At 44.7% G+C, this 19,384-nt stretch overlaps 1 protein-coding gene across 3 annotated transcripts in view; it reads right to left on the bottom strand.

Moving 5' to 3' along the window:
• ANKRD44 (ankyrin repeat domain 44) overlaps window positions 1–19,384 on the bottom strand; it is a 1,254,083-nt gene that overhangs the window by 730,126 nt on the left and 504,573 nt on the right. For all 3 annotated transcript variants that reach the window (XM_044060611.1, XM_044060613.1, XM_044060612.1), the window contains exon 3: window positions 4,450–4,528. In XM_044060611.1, the coding sequence (XP_043916546.1) occupies window positions 4,450–4,528 (79 nt within the window). The remainder of the gene's footprint in view (window positions 1–4,449; window positions 4,529–19,384) is intronic.

Below are 19,384 nucleotides of genomic sequence, written 5' to 3'. Positions count from 1 at the left end.
CATATGATATCAGTCGCATGGAGGAGTTAGCTATAGAATTAAGGATTCCTAGCAGAGAAGCAATTTTCTCTTGAGCCCCTGCAGCCGTAGGATCCTGCACTACTTCACCTAGTTCCTTAAGGATGTCCCTTTGGAGTCTGGTGAAGTGACATAAGTAGTTCAGCGCATAGCAAAGGTCGCTGAAGAGAACATCCGCTTGCCATACCTATCCATGGTCCTAGAATCCTTATTAGGAGGATGGACTGGTACAGAAGGATCTGCAAGTTCCTTCTTAGTGGCAGCCGCCACAACCATGGCATCAACAGGGACACCTTTCGTAAGGAATTGCTTTTCCGAAGGGGCTGTAATAAATTTAGACGGCCTCCTAGGAACTGGCTCTACAGAGTCAGGAGCAGCCCAAGCTTTTCGAGCAATAACTTCCATAAGGGGGTCGAAAGGCGGAGACACCCAGGAGGTGGAGGGCCGAGATACGAACGCCTCTAGGTATACCGACTCATCCTCAGAGGGATTTGTGGAGGGCCAGTTTCCCCTCTGTTTTAGGAGTTCTAAGATGTCTGAAAAGGAGACATCCTCAGAGGGGGATCTTGGGGATCCTTCCGACTCATCTAAGTCGGTATCTGAAGTGATAGACTCAGGGGAGTCTAGGTGTTTGCTCTTACAAGTCCTCTTGCGCGGAGGATCCCCTGACTGGTCAGGAGAATCCTCGGAAGAGGGGGTTATTCCCAGTGGGGAAACCTGAGGCGGTGGATCTCTAGGTCCGGGAGCAAGAGAGATGGAAGAGATATCGACAGGCACTGTAGAGGAAGGAGCTAAGGGAATAGACTGCTGGCTGAGCCCAGTGGCCAGCACACTCTTCATCACCTCGAAGGCCCCCCTCCCAGGGAGATCCGAGAGAACCCGTTCCGAAGAAACCGGGACTCCAGGGCCCACCGAAAGGGAAGGCTCCGAGGCAGATGTCGGAGCCGAGCTCACCAAGGCCGAGGCTCCAAGGGGAAGAGCGGAGTCGGACAAGGGCCCTATGCCACTCACCCCTCGGAGGAGACCAGGGAAGCCCGACCACCGAATCCCTCCAAGGAAGGTCTCAAAGAGGAGATAAGAGTAGATGCCGAGGGTGCAGAAGGGGGGGTATCTGCCCCTCAGCCATAGCAGTAACTATCCCCGAAGACTCCAGCTCCAAACTCTGAGGTAGAGTCGAAGGAGGAACTTGAAGAGGGTGTGGACTAATAGTCGTCTGTTGAGACGGACTATGAAGCATCTGGGCCAGTGCCTGTGATTTCAACAATCTACTTACCACCCTCTCTAAATCATGGTCTGAAAGCCTGGACGACCTTGATGATTGGCTCCAATGGCTCCGCTCCAAAAGGAGAGGTGAGGCCGGAGCCGAAAGTATCGGTTCCAAGGAAGGGGACCTGGACCTCTTCCTCGAAGGAACCATCGGAGCCAAAGAAATCACAGATCCAGACGGAGCCGATGACTTTTCGGCTCCGAATGAAAGTTTCGATGCATCGGCTCCAGCCGGAGCAGATACAGACATAACAGTAACGATGTCGGTGCCGGTCGGCGCCGACACCGAAGCCTGAGCCACATGGTGGTCGGAGCCAGTCGGAGCCGACACCAATGTGACCATAGCAGTATCGGCACCGATAGCCATCGGTGCCGAAGATTTTGGTAAGACAGGATCGGCTCCAGCCGGAGCCGATTTAGACTCGAGTCGGAGCCGAGGCCACCGGCTTAGATACAGAAGCCTGGGCCTTGGAAGACTTGGAAGTCTTGCTCGAGCCGATTTGGCGGAGAGCCCTCCGGTTAAGGAGACCCCTTAAAATCAACTTATTTCTCTCTCCTGCAGGACTCTCTGGCTAAAGGAATGACAAATTGCACAGGAGTCCTGCAGGTGGAGAGGTCCCAGGCAATATAAGCAAGAAGTGTGACCGTCTGTCAGAGACATCTTCTGACAGCACGAGTCACACTTCTTAAAGCCTGAGACCCTTTGCTCTTTGGACATGGTTGTACACAAAACAGTACACACACACAGTCCCAATCAGACAACTAAAGATTAAACAATAATTAACCTCTCACACACACACCCTAACAGGGGGGGGGATGGGAGGGAATGAAGGCCTGACTAAAAGAAGGGGAAGGAAAAATAATTTTAGTCAGAAAAGGGCTTACAATTAAGTAAAAATGAAGGTATTCTAAAGAAAAATTAATATTATAAAATTTTAGGGGCAAACAGTAGTTTAAAACTAACACTTACCAGGAGCTGGCAAAAGGAGGACCTCATCAGCGAAGCGGCAAATGAGATCTGGGTACTTACCGCCTTGCATCATGGGATATGGGGCTGCCTCGAGCTGGTAAAAGTGACTCTCGAGCTTAGCAAAGTGCCGAGTCGGAGCCAAACCCATCAAGCAAGAATGAAGGCAAGATTGACAACTTAACATTCCTTATTTAACAATTAATATTACTTTCTGGGGGACTGAGAAGCCTTAGTGTTCTCCCACTGAAAACACTGCTACATTTTAGCAATAATCTCAGAGAAAGAGAAACCCCCATAGGGAGAATCAGAAACTGAGCTATCCCCTTTGAATAATAAATCTGAGGAAAAAACTGACCTTCCTGTTTAGATTCACAATCTTGAATCTCTTCAGGAAAAGTGGAATTTCTCTTACTTTTACCAGAAACTACTTTACAAGAAGGATCAACAGCCTGAATTAAACCCAGAGTCAGACCCAATAAACTACTCCTTTCGAGGGAAATTTGAGAAGTTGACACATACTTGGTTTTCTGTTTTTTGACAGAAAAAATGGGGCCAACCATGTTACTAATGGAAGCAGCTGCTTTACCAAGGATGGGTACAACCTTTTTTGACACAACAGGGCAACCTTTCCTACTCCCTCTCCTGGGACCAACAAAAGTGGCACCCTTGGCCACTGAGGAGACCCCAACCGCAGCAGAGGATGTAGTGTCTTTAGGTGCTACAACCAGAGGGATCTATAGTAAAAGATGAGGGATCTGAGGTAAAACAAATGGCCATGGCAGAGCCACCCACCTGTGGCTAAGGCAAACTGCTGGCCTGTTATGCGACCAGTACTCTGTTCCATGGTCAAGGCAAAAATTCTCTCTCTTTCCTGGGGAAAAAAAGGCAAATGCTGGTAAAACTACTAGTCCACAAAAGTTCTTTTTTTAACAGGAAAAACACAATAAAAATCACTTCCAAACACTATGCCACCCCCACCAAATAAAATAAACAATTCCACAGAAAATATGTTTTCACTTAATTTACACTACTTTTAAACTAAGGAAAAAAGCGTGGTTTGATTAAAAGTAAGTTACAGTCTCAAGACAGTCCAAGAACAAGAAAATAATAAATCAGTAAAATTAAGAAAATTTAAGTTTTTTTTTTCCCAAAGGGAAATTAGCTGCCAAAAGAAAGCACAAGCAGATCATCTATCCTCAAAAACCTCAGAGGGCATAATCTTCAGCAACAGTAAAGCTCTGAAGGGCTTTGCACCCAAACTTGTATTTTAGTCAGCTCAGCTTGAACTGCCTGACAATTTGGGTGTGTGGAAGGTGCCCTGAACAACCTTGGCACCATATAACTCGTATAGCTAAGACTACTGCAGCAGTGATCAATATGATGAATACCTAATCCTGAATGAGGCACAAGTCCACTAAATGACACACACATACTTATGCGCTACCATATCTTACACATTCCTTGAAATTGCCTGTACAGGGTATGACAAGTCATCCATATCACATTTATGAGATAAGGGAGTACCCAGTAAATATTCATATAGACAGGAAGGACATAAAACTCTAAAGAAGGCACTCCAGCCAAGCAGTGAACTGAACTGCAGAACCTGGCACTGTGCAAAAGCAACACTAGCAGCTGAGCAAACTTGCTAAAACAAGTTTTCGAGTGCCAGTCAGGTAATCTCCAGGACTGGATATGTTCCTCCTTTGAGTATGACAACCTGAGGTCATAGCTCTTGGTGAGTTTTCCATTTTTTTAAACTACTGGCAAATAGTACAAGAATGACTATTGGTGCAATTCTATATAAACGACAATAAAGTGAAAGCATGCGCACACACGCACATACATGCACACACACACAGAACAAATTTACACATTTCCTGGTAGAACAAGTGACACGTTCACTCCAGGTAAGTGTTCACTAAAGTGGAACATTTGTGTGCATACAAATGGAACATGGTTACACACAGTTTCAATGAAGGAATATGTCTACAAGTTATAATGTGCTACTGTGAGTTTCTGGAAAGTAAAATAAAAGAAGGTTTGCTTAATGTCAGCCAGAAAACAGATAAAGAATGAACTATGAGACACAGTACAAATATCCCAGATCCTCAAAGACAGAGAAGCTGAGGTAACCTGAAGTAATCAATGACTTGCTGGCAGTCAAGAAAAAAAAAAAATAGGCTGAACATTACCTGACAAGATAAGCAGTTCAATGATGTCCGGGTCTCCAAGAAAAGCAGCTGCATGGAGTGGGGTACGCTTCTCTGCATCCTGCAAAAATAATAAAATTAGTATAAGTGCCCTAGGTTGATCTCATAACAATCTTTTACACCAGCATGAACTATATTACACAATTAACAATACTATGCCTTAGTAACCATGCCCTGCAACAAACTATGTATTTGAAAAATGATTAGGCTTTGGTACCAAATCAGACTAATTTCTGTGGACCACCAGTTTTGCAATCCTGATTTGCAGCTGTAGATTATTTTTTGGACTTTATTAGTACCTGGATGTTGTTAATTTGTCTCAAATATCTGCAATCTGCTACTGAACGAGTTCAAGTGTCAGCACAGGGTTTTGGTAAAACTTTTATTACCCAGAGAGAGTGAGAGAGAAAAAGAAAAAAAATGAAAATCTTGGTCTCCTACCATTGCTCCCCTCGAGGATCTACTGCTGTGGAATGTTAATGTCCATAACAGTATGCCCTCAGGTACAAGACAGTATCTCAGTTTAGCTAAGTATATATAGACACCAACAGGAGGTCAGAAAAATCAGCTGCAAGTAAACAAGGCTCTGAATGGCAATGATGTCTAAACTGTCCTTCTGCCTACAGGTGACATGCACACTACAGGTTTTTGAAAGTGTTTCACGTGGGTGGCAAACTAGGTATCAGTGGCTGATGCACTTCAAAAATAGGTAACTAAAGTGGCCATGGTTACTCACTACATACAGTTGGCAGCTGTGCAAAAGTACAGTAACTGTGAGGTACATCAACTAAATACAGCTGTGCTGTTTACGAGGTAAAACGAGAGGTGCGAGGATTGTAGATAGCTCAATAACCTCTTTATCTGTACAACCTCTTCTTGGATAAAGAAGCATGTTTAGCCCCAGTGGCTAACAAAACAAACACGTAATAAAAAGGGCACTCTAAAACTCTTCTTGAATGTCAATGCTTGTAAAATCAAGTAAAAGTTTCTTAAATTTTGAAAGACTCAACATAAGAATCCTCCTTTTCATTGAAAATTTTCTTGAACTAAAGCATTACAAAACAAAAAACAAAAAAAAAAACCCCAAAAAGCTTTTGCCTGAGAATTAGTAGGTGTGTGTGTGTGTGTGTGTTGGGGGGGTGGCCCGCACAAAAAAAAAAAAGTTTTTCATAATTTGACTCTTAAATAATGCAAATTCTTATGCACGTAACTACTTAAGTCCAAACATTTCAAGGAATTTCTGAAAATATGCATGTGTTTGCCACTCTGTCCTATGCTTGATAATACTCGAATGAAATCTATGACAAAATAACCTGCTTATGAAAAAAAACAAGATACTATCATCAATACCCAAATAAAATATACCTTCACTGGTTTTAAGTGTCAACTCTCTTAGTCATCTTATCTAGATAACTGCCTGTTACTCAGTCTTAAAAATATCTCTGCTTATATACTGCCTGTAGGTTGTTCACGAAATGCAACCACCTTGGCTGTATTTATAAACTTAGTATACTGTTTTATAAACTTGCATACTGTTTCTGCACATACCTTAAATGTAATGTCAACTTAAACTCTGTAAATAATTTCTATATTTTTACTGTTTACAACTTAATGTTTTTGTTTATATACTTTTTCATTTTATTTTTACAATTTCATTGTAAATCTGAGGAGCTTTTCTCCCCAGGCCTCTGCTGAAGAAGGGCTATCAGCTCAGCCGGACAAACCTAGTCAACAAACGTAAAATAAATAAAAAAATAAATAAAAAGATATGCTCAAGATCCTAAGAATGAGTTTTATGATATTTTATTTTTAACGTTTGCATTCATGAACAAGTAGAGGTAAGCCACACACTACAGATACATTCAATAAAAAAATGGGGAAAAAAAATCACAAAATTAATGAGCTATAACACAGAAAAAGATGTACATATTTATTTTAAGTGCTTACCAGGGTAAAACACTGATACTAACTAACCTACTTCATGCTCATCTGTGAAAGACTCCAATATTAATACCCGAAAAATACATAAACAGGAATATAACAGCAGAATACATTGAAAATAACTACTCAACTATTGTGATATAAATCATAGCTTTCAAAAACTGCACTAGTCAAAAAAGCAGAGTTAAAAGTACATAAACAAATTGGGTTAAAAGCAATAAGGCATTCTTTAACTACATCAGCAGACTGAAGGGGAAATTTGAGAAAGTGAATGCAATACCTTCTGAATAAATAAGTCAGCTCTGCTGCGTACACGAAGCCCAGACTATGATCCAGACAACATTAATTTGATTAGCAGCTCTGGAACTGGAGGTGCTAGGGGATGGAACTGAACAGCTTACATCAGCCCATTCATGGACCTCTCCTCATAACAAAGCATTCCCTAGCAGATACCTAGTAAGCAGGCTGTTCAAGGCCTGGTGGCAGGGGAGGGCTTTAACAGATGTGATGTGTTTGACATCAAATAATAATATTCTGCAAGGTTGTTATTCTCCATAAGAATCTGTACCCAAAATGCTATTCTCTCCTTATTTCTCAATCTAGCCCCCATTTTATCATCCCTTTCCACTTTGACTGATAACCTTACACTTGTTTTATGTATATGAGCCCTAATTGCATAGCTCTAAAGTATACATTCAAATTAGGTAATCCTAAAGCACTTTATTTTATGAGGATGATCAACTTATTCCACTTAACTCTTCCCTTTTTTTCCCCTCCCAAATAAATTCCTTCAGCTCTATCATCATCCACAACTTTTCCTCTGTTTGACAAAACTATGCTTAACCTATATATAAAATTAAAGGGACTAAACATTTTTCCTGCTTGGAACTTACTTATCCATATCAATAATAAAGAACTTTTAGTTATGTACTCACCATAACTTCAGATGTTTGGGATCCATCTCGCCTACATTCTGAATGATGGGTTCGGAGCCGATCCCTCGGCTCCGACTCGGCACGCTTATGCCAAAGAGCGAAGTCTCTTATTGGCTGAGCTTACTATATCCCAGGATGCACCACTACCAGTCCCCCAGATCTAGTTTGTCCGCATACATGCACACATGCACGCCCTGCTTATATAACATCGTCAGATGAAACAAGATAAAACAGTAGAACTCAAAACCGTTCAATCTCTTCTGATCTCCAAGGCAGGGGGAAGGAGGGTGGGTATTAGGAATGTGCGAGATGGATCCCAAACATCTGAAGTTATGGTGAGTACATAACTAAAAGATGTTATGTGATCCTATCTCGCCTACATTCTGAATGATGGGACAGCGTCCTAGCACCTGAATCCTGGGTGGCTCACTGGAAAACACTCCTGAGTACCGTGGAACCAAAAGATGCTCGTCCTTTAGATGCCACATCCAATTTGTAGTGGGAAATGAAAGTGTGCGGGTTGGACCAAGTAGCCGCAGCACAGATTTCCGATATAGCGAGCTTGGAATGAAAGGCTATAGAAGTAGCCATAGCTCTGGTAGAATGAGCTTTGATAGATGTTGTAAGTTGCTTATTCAAGAAGAATAGGCCTGAGTTATGCAATCTCTGATCCATTTTGAGATAGTAGCTTTTGTGATGGTTTGGCCCAATTTATTATCTGAGAAGGACACAAACAACTGGTCTGACTTACGGTTGCTGAGTCCTGTCTAAATAGAAGCGTAATTGCCTGTGAACATCCAATTTATGGAGAGTGTATTCTGCTTCATTGGAGAATTTTGGAAAGAAAACTGGTAGCTCTAGAGATTGTTGAAGACAGAAACTAGAACAGACCTTTGGGACAAAGGATGGATTAGGCCTAAGTGATACTCTATCCTTGTGGAAAATCAAGCACGGTGGTTTAATAGACAGGGCTTGAAGCTCTGAAACTCTTCTTGCAGAAGTAATAGCCACTAAGAATGCCGTTTTCCAAGACAGATATTTTAACTCGCATGTAGCAGCCGGTTCGAAGGGGAAGATGTTAATGCGTGAAGCACCAAATCAAGATCCCACGGAGGCAGGATGAAAAACTGGTGGTCTTAATAGACTCGCACCTTTAATGAACGTTTTGCATAGTCTGCTGCTCATCAAAGGAGGATCCGTGGATTCGTGGAATTTAGAGATAGCCGCTAGTTGGACTTTAATAGTTGAGACAGAAGATCCCTGATTAAACAGGGATGTTAAGAATTTCAAAACCTCTGGGACAGGAGCAGTGATAGGGTCTAAGCCCTTGAGTTGAGCCCAGATAGCAAACCTCTTCCACTTACTGAGGTACAATTTGTTAGTGGTGGGTTTGTGGGCGAAGATAAAATGTGAACAACTTCCGGGTCTAGTGTGTGCCTTCTAACTAAGGTCGGAAGTGGAGGAGCCAAGCTGTCAATTTCAAAGATTGAAGGGACTGATGCCAATGTCCCGACTGATGGATCAGCAAGTCCGGAATCAGGTCTAAGGTCCACGGATCGTCCACTGCATGCTTCTTCAGGTAAGGAAACCATATCTGACGAGGCCAGTATGGGGCAATCAGAATCATTAAAGACCCCAGTTGAGAAGCTTTTGAATAACTTTGGGAAGAAGTGGAATTGGAGGAAAGGCATAAAGTAGCCCTGTTGGCCAAGGTTGTGCTAGAGCGTCCATGGCTGGTACTTCCTGATGTGGGATCAAGGAGAAGAACCTTTGGCACTTGGCGTTTTGTGGAGTTGCAAATAGGTCGCAGCACGGCCCCCATCTCGAAAACCTGGGCTGCTACTGTGCGGTTTAGAGACCATTCGTGAGGAGAGAGAATTGTCCTGCTTAATTTGTCCGCCAATACATTTGACTTTCCCGGGATGTGGGTCGCTACCAAGAAGCGGTTGGTAGCTACACCCCATTCCCAAACTCTCATGGCCTCTCTGCAAAGGGTACGATCTGGTCCCTCCTTGTTTGTTCAGATACCAGACCACCGACATGTTGTCTGTGTGGATGGCGATGATGCCCTGAGGAAGAAACTTGTGTAAGGCCTGTAGGGATAGAAGTACAGCCCTCATCTCCAACACGTTGATGTGGAGAAGAGCTTCGTCTGGAAGCCAGGAGCCCTGAACTAGCCTGCCCAGACAATGCCCCCACCCGTTCTGGGTGGCATCTGTCGACAGGGTAACCACTGCCGGGGGAGAACAAAGGGTTTTCCTTGTTCCAAGTTGGATGTCTGAAGCCACCAGCGAAGGTCCCCTTTGCATATTTCCGTAATCATGATGTGATGATTGAGGGGAAGATCCTGAAAGGACCATTGAGTTGACAAGAGCCACTGAAGAATCCTCATGTGTAATCTTGCTAGAGGAACTAAAAGAACCGTGGCAGACATTGAGCCTAAAACCTGTAGAACCATCCTGGCTGGGGCTTTGGATCTCGAGATCAGAGCTTGAACTTGGCCCTGTAAAGTTCGGATCCTTTCGGCAGGAAGAAAGACGCGCATCAATCTTGAGTCTATCTCTGCTCCTATAAACTTTATGCGTTGAGAGGGCAGCAAGACAGACTTTGACCAATTGAATGTAATCCCCAGGGAAACACCCAGAGAGATGGTGGCTTTGAGGTTGTCCATTAGTAGATGCCTGGTGGTGGCGGTCAGGAGCCAGTCGTCGAGATAGGGAAACACTTGGAATCCAAGACTTCTCAGGTGAGCCGTCACTACTGCCAAACACTTGGTGAACACCCTGGGGGCTGTGGTGAGACCAAAGGGCAGAGCGCAAAATTGGTAATGACTGACTCCCAGGCTGAAGCGCAGATACCTTCTGGACGCCTGATGTATCGGTATGTGATAATAGGCGTCCTTGAGGTCTATGGAGCACATCCAAACATCCTTCTCCAATAATGGGAGAATGGATTGTAACGTGACCATTCGGAATTTGGATTTCGTGACGGATTGGTTCAGTTTGCTGAGATCCAAAATTGGCCTCAGGTCCCCTGTCTTTTTTGGCACTAAAAAGAACCTGGAGTAATTTCCTGATCCGATCTGGTCTGTGGGGACCGGTTGGATGACTCCTTTTCTAGCAGCTTTAAAGCTTCTGCAGCTGCTATTTCCCTTTGACTGGGTGGTGGGTCCGGGATTCTCTTGGACGGTGGGGGTGAGTATGTGAATGGGATGGTGTAACCTCCGGCAATGATCCGAAGCACCCATCTGTCCTGAGTGATTGACTCCCAGGCTTTTAGGTGCTTGGCAACGACACCCGACTGGCTCCGGAGCAGCACAGCCGGGCAATCCCTCATGACGTGTGGGAGGCTGAAGAGCCACGAAAGGACTCGCGGTCTCCAGAATTGCAGGGCCCTCTGCCGCCTCTGGGACGGCATCTCCCTGAAAAATTTCCCCGTCCTCTGCCTCTGGACGGGGAATCTTCCTGCTGTTGGGAGAAAAACTTGAGATTTGGAACCACATTTTCCCCTCCTTTAGCCTTGGGGTAAGGCCGAAAGGGAGTGGAATAACCGGCACCTACGGCAGATAAAGTTTTTCCCTCTTGCTCACACCCGGTAAGGGTGTCTTTCACCTTGGGTCCAAACAATGAGGACCCATCAAAGCGAGCGTCGGGGAAGCAAGACTTGCAGGCCTCCGCATACTGACACACGCGGAGCCCGGCTTGTCTCGAGAGCCACGCCTGTGCCTGCCGCTCTCCGCCTTCGGCCGCATAGGAAATGAGCCTCATGGACGAGTTAGAAATTGACGTAAGGATAGCCAACTGAGAGCTAACCGACTGGGCTAGCTGCTCAGGTAGGTTGCCCGAGAGGGAATCTGACAACTCCTTGACCAGATCCCTCTGAAGCCTGGTAAAATGTGCCAAATAATTCAGAGACCTTAAGGTAAAGGCCGCTGAAGTCAGGGTGCGCTTCCGCACCTGTCCATACTCCTAGACTCCTTATTAGGAGGATGGACGGACGTTGAAGCCTCTGCCACGTCCTGTTGTGTAGCAGATGCCACCACCATGGCATCTACAGCCACGCCTTTAGTAAGGAACTCCTTCTCGGGGGGCAGACAAAAATTTATTTGGGCGAGAAGGGACTGGTTCCACGGTATCTGGATGTTCCCACGCCCTTCGACAAACTAAATCCAGAAGCTCGAAGGGCGGAGACACCCAGGAGGCGGAGGGCTGAGCTCCAAAGGCCTTGAGGAGCACTGACTCGTCCGCAGAGGGGGGTTTGGATATCCAGCCGCCTCGTTGTTTGAGGATCTCTAAGATGTCTGCAAATGAGACATCATCCGAGGACGACTGGGGACCTCTGCATCATCCATATCAGTGTCTGATGTAATAGACTCGGGGGAGTCCACGTGCTTCCTCTTGCACGATCTCTTCCTTGGGGGTTCCTCTGAAGACAACTCCGAAGAACCCTCAGGAGGAGGGAACCCCACTGGGGTAACCTCAGGCCTCGGGGCTCCGCTGGCTACGGACAGGGGAACTGCCAAAGACCCAGTCTCCACGCCCAGGGAAGGTGCCGGTAAAGCCGGAGAGATGGCCGAAGAGGACTTGGCCAAGGCACCCCTCATGGCCCTGAAAGCCGGACCCCCAGAATCCTGGGAGAGTCCGGTCTCCGGAGCCGTGATAGCCGACGGAAGTCCCGCAGCTGAAGCACCGAGGGGAGGCTCGAACCGAAGCATAGGTCCCAAACATCACCCCGGGTCCAGCCGAAGAAGTCCGCGTACCAAACTCGGACCCGAAGGCCCGGGTTGGAGTAAGGGTCGGAGCCGACCCTGAAATCTCCACCGGCTCCAACAGCACCTGCTCCGACGGAGCCGAAGCAGTCGGAGGAGGAATGGCAATGGGTGGGCCAAGGTCATCGGCTCCGAAGCCAACTGGGTCGGAACCGAAACAAATTTTGGAAGACTGGGGACTGGAACAGTCTTTGGAGCACCCTGTCTATATCAGAATCCGACATTCTCGAAGACCGAGAGGAAACAGAACGAGTTCGAGAAGGCCTCTCCACCGGCCCCAAAGGGCTAGGGGACCGGCTCGAGGCGACTCGATGAGTATCGGCGCCGAGGAATACTCACACCAGATTCCATCGGTGCGAGGTAGACTTCGCGCCGAGGAGGAAGTGTCTGAGCGACCCTTGTCGGCTCCGAGCAGCGGAGCCGACGAAGGTGACCCGCCTCGATGCCGCAGCCATCGGCTCCGGCCAGAGGAGTCGATACTGGTGGCATCGAGGCAGACCGTTCGACCTCGGCCCAAGTCTTTGGAGCCAAGGAGAGGCCTGCCTAGGTCTCTTGGCAGTCGGATCCGACGGACTGGTCGGAACCAAGCCCTTTCTTTTGGCCGGAGCAGGAGAGGATGCCAAGGCTTCTTCAAAGGAAGGTTTAATTAACCCTTAAGAATCAATTTATTTTTCCTCTCCTGGAGGACCCTTGAGGAAAAAGCGTGACATACGCTGCATGACTCCTGCAAGTGCTTTGCCCCTAGACAATATACACAGAGCGAATGATCGTCTGTGATAGACATTTTGAAACCACATTTGAACATTTTTAAAGCCGAAGGCCTAGGAGTTTGAGACATGATGTTAAACAATTCTAGTAACTTTGACAGGAAAATAAACAACTATCAATTTACTGATGATAAATTTAAGCTCACAGTTATAGCTTAACGCAAACACTTCCTGAAAATGACAGGGAACTCTAAACAATTAAGATTTACTTGAGACCCTGTAAAGTTTTAACAGGTTGACAGTCCGGAAGGCCCTGATGGAGGGCGAAAACAAACTCAACCCAATCACACACAAAATTTCACAATCCAAACGTACACAAAAGAGCGATAGCCGTTAAAACAGCTTTTGTGACCAAAAACAGCAAAAACTGACAGAAAAGTTAGTTAATAAAAACTACTCAGCCCAGCCAGCTCGAGACCACGTCTTCGCAGGGAAGCGGCAAACGAGATCTGGGGGACTGGTAGTGGTGCATCCTGGGATATAGTAAGCTCAGCCAATAAGAGACTTCGCTCTTTGGCATAAGCGTGCCGAGTCGGAGCCGAGGGATCGGCTCCGAACCCATCATTCAGAATGTAGGCGAGATAGGATCACATAACATCTTCCATTTTCTCAGTTGTTGAATTATCTTTTGTTTAGTCTCTTCTCACAAATCCTCAGCTGTCATAACAGAATCCTTTTTAACCCAGATACCTAAATAACTGATTATGTTGTGTCTCCATAAATATAGGAATTGTGTTTAAACAATTCATGTATGGGTACAGAATTTACCACTATGGCTTTGTCTTAACTTCATTAATTTTACATCCCTGAAACAATTGAAAATGTATGAAAATGAACGTTTCTGGATTTATCAAGTACAAAATAATATCATATGCACAAAAAGCTAACTTTTCTTGATTACCATACCTGTTTATAGCCTTGAATTTGACAGACTCTCATTTTCTTTGCCAATTGATCTAAATAAAAAATAAATAAAAGGGAAGGGGAGACCCATGACTAGTTCCTCTGTTCAAACACAGCCTATTGGAGAGGAACCCTCCCATCTTAATTCCTTCCTCTGACTCTTCTATATTATCCAATTAAGCATACAATGCAAATGTTTCCACTGCCCTAATCATAAAATCCCAGTTGACTATCAAAAGTTTTCTGCAACAAGACCAAGCAGCAGTAGCAGTACTGTCGTACATTCTGCTTCTCTGAACCATCATTTTATACTAATGTTATCAAATCACAAAACCACACTGATCCTTATCTACCAATTCTGGATACACCTTTGCCATTCTCTCAGCTAGTAGCTAGTATAGACATTCAAACTTTACAGTCATAGTTTAAAAATGTAATGAGTCTAAACGAATCTTGGTCTGAAATGGTCTTTACTCTGTTTGGGTAACATAGCCACCATAATTATCTTCTAAGATGCTGGTGCCCCCCCCCCCCCATTTCAAAGATGCCAGAAGATAGAAAAGTCTACAGAGGGTAAGAAGGGCAATTGGCTATCTAAAAACTGAAATTCAGTTTTTTAGTCTTTTTTTAATGATCTACTACTGTAACACTAGCATATATGTAATATGAGCTCTGCTTGGTGCCAACTGGATTAGGTTTATCTCAGGAACCAAAAAGCGGAGTTTATGTTTGCAACAGTATTTCCTTGCCATTAAAGGCGTTAACCAAGAGACTGTGTCATTCCTGCCTAGTCCAGTATTTTTGGTGTTTTATGTTAGGTTTATCTCACTGATATCAACAGTGCTTCATTTAAACACTCTTCGCTCTTTATGCCACCATTATAATTTTGTCCGACATCCTTAATCAAGTACCTTAAGAATTAAAACAGGCGACATATACAAAAGGGTGAAGTGTAAGAAGCAAAATTTCTCCAAGTTCATTAATGTGGGAAGTATTACATTGGAGATATTAATTACTGCTTATGACCCATTACTCACATTTTTATAACTAAATGAGCTATGTCTTACTGAGCAGTGCAGACTGAAATATGGTATGACACAAAAATACACTGCTAATTTACATATACAACTCCCCACAACTGGGTGGATAACCCATGATAAAGACTACAGCCATAAATTATGTACCCACAAATGAACTGGTTCCACAATACACATACTTATGGAGACAAGTTAAGATGACATATTTAGGAGTATGGACTAAAACAGCTTCAGTTATGGCAGCTAAGGATATGTGGGAACAGAACTAAAAACATAATAAAAACAAACTGAGAAATTGGAAACACCTGTTTACAGATCTAGATAGTAAGATACAAGTAGTGAAATGTTTTTGCTCCCTTTATTTTTATATACTTGTCAGGCACTCTTATCAACCAGAGAAGTTTTGGACAATAATACTGAAATGAAGGAATTTATCTAGGAGGGAAATATGACACAAGTTAAGTGGAATAAGTTGATCTTTCCAATAGAAGTAAGTGGTTTAGGTTTACCTGATTTGCAGGGATAGTCAAAAGCAATACAGTTAAGGCTCCTATATATAACACAAGCAAAAGGTTATAATTCAAAGTCGAAAGGGATGATGATGAAGCAAGGGGGAAGTTCAAAAGAGAGACAGTGGGATGTTGGATGCAGATCCTTGAGGAGAATAGTAACAACTATAAAGAATATTATACTCAAAGTAGCAGTAAGTATTCTAAGAACTAAGCCAATAAGATAATGGAAAAAGGAGATTCTGCCAATAGTGATGACCTTCTTTAAAAATCATGGACCCACCACAGTAATCAGTTTTGGATTTAAGGATTTCAGACATACAAAAAGGCAACAGGGGCTGGAATTAACTGAATAAACCTGGCAAAGGACTCTATATATACACTCAAGCAGGAAAGGTAATAGAGGGGAATGAGGCCAAGAAGACATTTGGATTGCAGGCTAGAGACTGCCTTCCTTACCAGGGCTCAATCTCAAAGTACTGGTAAAGAGAAAAGGGACAGAGAAGTTTTAAGTGAAACACCTTCTCTGGTACAGTTTTTAGCTGAATCTAGAAGAGAAGTAGCTGTTAAAAAGAAGGATTATTAGCAGGGCATATAAAATATTGCATGATAACTGTAAGAATCAATCAGATGAGGTTAGAAATGATTGGGAAGAGAGACTGGAAAAAAATTTACAAGAAAAGAATGGGAAGATATATGTATAGCTCCGATGTAAGCAACCAATTCCAGAAGGTTCAGGATCTTTGCTTGGAAGTGCTTGCACAGGTATTTTGATATCCCAAGCAGATATCAAAGAATTTTTCTTCAAGTAGACAAATGTTGGAGGTCTGATGGAGAAGAGGTAACTGCGAAAAAGAAGTTATGTACCTACCATAACGTTCCATGTTAGTTGTCTTCATCTCACCTTCTTTCTTGTTGGTTGGGATCGGAGCCAATCCTCGGCTCCGACTCGGCCATCTTCTACAGCTCGAGAGCTGTTTACTGGCTCGAGGCTACCCCTTATCCCATGATGCCTAGCGCTAGCTACCCAGATCTCGTTTGTAATAGCTAACCCCAGACATAGCCAGGGAATCAACCTGTCTAAACAAACAGGTTGAGCATACCTGTGATACTCTCTCAGTCAGTAGAGGAAACAAACCACAGAACACTCAGCCAGTGAAACCAAAACTCCTCTCGATCCAATAGGACAGGGGGAAGGAGGGTGGGACGCAAGAAAGAAGGCGAGATGAAGACAACTAACATGGAACGCTATGATAGGTACATAACTTCTTTATGTTAAGTTGTCTATCTCGCCTCGTTCTTGCTGGTTGGGACAGCGTCCCTAGCACCTGCAATCCTGGGTGGCTCACTGGAACAGACTCTTCAGAACACTGGAACCAAAGTCAGCTCTGCTCCTGGAGACCATATCTAGCTTGTAATGAGAAATAAAGGTATGAGGATTTGCCCACGTAGCAGCTGCACAGATAGAATCTATGGGCAACCTAGATTGAAAGGCTATAGAGGTGGCCAAATCCCTAGTAGAATGACCTTTTGGTTTGATAGGCAACTCTTTGTTTCTCAATTGATAAATGAAAGTAATAATGTGAGAAAACCACCTGGATAAGGTCACTTTGGAAACTGGGAGACCTTGTTTGCCTAGAGCGTAGGAAAGGAATAGTTGGTTAGACTTCCTTATATCCTTAGTCCTATGCAAGTAAAAACGCAATTGTCTATGAACGTCCAATTGATATAATTTGTATTCTGCCTTGTTGGTGTGGTTACGGAAAGACACAGAAGGTCTATAGATTGGTTTAAATTGTTTTCTGAGCAGACTTTCGGAAGGAACGAGGGATTAGTCCTCAGAGCAACCCTGTCCTTATGAAAAACCAAGTATGGAGGACGAACACATAGTGCCTAAAGTTCAGAGATGTGTCTGGCTGAAGTAATAGCTACCAGAAAAAGTGTTTTCCAAGATAGAAACTTAATTGAGCAGGATGCTGCAGGTTCAAAGGTGGGCATAATTAAGGAGGTTAGTAGTAAATTAAGGTCCCAAGCAGGAGGGGGATCTCTCACTGGAGGTCTAAGGAGAGTAGTCCCTCTTAAAAAGGCTTTACAGAGCTTATGAGACATAATGTTTGAATTAGGCAACCCAACATGAAAGTTAGAAATGGCCGCCAATTAAACCCTGATTGTAGCAGAAGCGGACCCAGAATGAACACGTTGCGATAGGAAATCCAAAATTTCATGGACTGGGGCTGAAAAAGGATCTACGTTCCTAGCCTCTGCCCAACAAGAAAAATGTTTCCATTTGCTAGCGTAAGTCTTTCTAGTTGTGGACTTGTGGGAGGAGACAATAATCTCAAGCACGGCCGGGGAAATGCTGGGAAGCCTGGCTAAGGTTGGAAGTGGAGCAACCAAGCTTTGAGCTGCAGTGTTTGGAGGGATTGATGCAGCCCGTCTGACTGATGAATCAGTAGGTCTGGAATCGGATCCAGAGTCCAGGGCTGATCGAGAAGGTAATGGGGTGCAGGAATGGAAACCATATCTGTCGAGGCCAGTAGGGGGCAATGAGGATCATTTTGCAACCCAACGATATTACTTTCTGTATGAGTTTAGGTATCAGGGGAAACAAAGAATTCCCTGAGGCCAATCGTGGACTAGAGCGTCTCTGGGTGTGTGACCTGGAAGTGGAAGAAGGGAGAAGTAGTTGCTGCATTTGCTGTCGAAGGGGATGGCAAAAATATCGCAGCAAGGCTGTCCCCATTTGCAGAAGAGCAGATCCGCAACTACCTGATTCAGAGACCACTCGTGAGGCATGAGAATAGCTCTGCTGAGCCTGTCTCTGCTATGACGTTGGACCTCCCAGGGATGTGCGCCGCAATCAGAAATCGTTGGGAAGAAATCGCCCACTGCCAGAGTCTGAGTGCTTCTCGACATAGGGGGTAGGACTTGGTTCCGCCCTGCTTGTTGATGTACCAGACCACTGACATGTTGTCTGTTTGAATTGCAATGGTCCCAGAAGGGAGAGAGTGTTGAAGAGCTTGCAACGCTAGGAACACGGCTCTCATTTCTAGGACGTTTATATGCAGGTGGTACTCGTGAGGCTGCCAAGTGCCTTGGACTGTCCTGCCCTGATAATGCCCCCCCACCCTATCAGGGAAGCGTCCGTTGGCACCGTGGCAACCGGAGGGGGCTGTATGAAGGGTCTACCCTGAGTCACTAGTGGGGAAACCATCCATCAGGAAAGATGCCTTTTGCATGCTTCTGTAATCATGATCATGTGAGACATGGGCAGCTGTTGGAAAGACCACCGTGTGAACAGAAGCCACTGAAGGATCCTCATGTGAAAGCGGGCCAGTGGGATTAGAAGAATTGCCACTGCCATGGAACCCAGAGTTTGAAGGACGAACCTGACTTGGATCCTTTTGCTCTGCATTAAAATTTGTACTTGCTGGCGAATTGTAGACACCCTTTCTGGCGGTAGCCTTGTGGACATGTTCTTTGTGTCTAAGTCTGCTCCTATATAGGTGATAGATTGACAGGGCAACAAGGCAGATTTTTCGAAGTTTATTCTAATGCCTAGCTGGGAGCAGATTATGATAGTGTAGTCTCTGGCTTGCAGAAGTTGATGCCTGGTAGTAGCAGTGAGGAGCCAGTCATCTAGATATGGAAACACCTGGAATCCCTGACGTCTCAGGTGAGCCGTGACCACTGTCATACATAGCATACCGCCTGCTCAGAGGTGATCTGTGCCTGACGTACAAGGCCATGTCCAATCAGGAACTGATGGACATGCTCCACCTCAAAAAATCCAAATCCATCAGAACCATGACAGCTAAAGACTTAAACCTAGGCACAGGTATGAATAGGACATGCTGGAGGGATAGATTCATAACCCAGAGGCTTCCCATGCTCTGGAACAGAATCCCAGTTCATGTTAGGCAGAGCTACTCACTAACTCTCTTCAAGAGAAATCTTGATGAGTGGATGGGAGATCGTAAGTTTACCACAGGGGCCACATCTATGTCACTACTAGACAGGGGCACAGTAAACTAATTCTATTATATAAGGGGACCTT

This window comes from Protopterus annectens, chromosome 2.part0 (assembly GCF_019279795.1).
Source record: "Protopterus annectens isolate FY-2018-M chromosome 2.part0, PAN1.0, whole genome shotgun sequence".
NCBI classification, from domain to species: domain Eukaryota; kingdom Metazoa; phylum Chordata; order Ceratodontiformes; family Protopteridae; genus Protopterus; species Protopterus annectens.
This window is presented reverse-complemented; position numbering and strand designations above follow the sequence as displayed.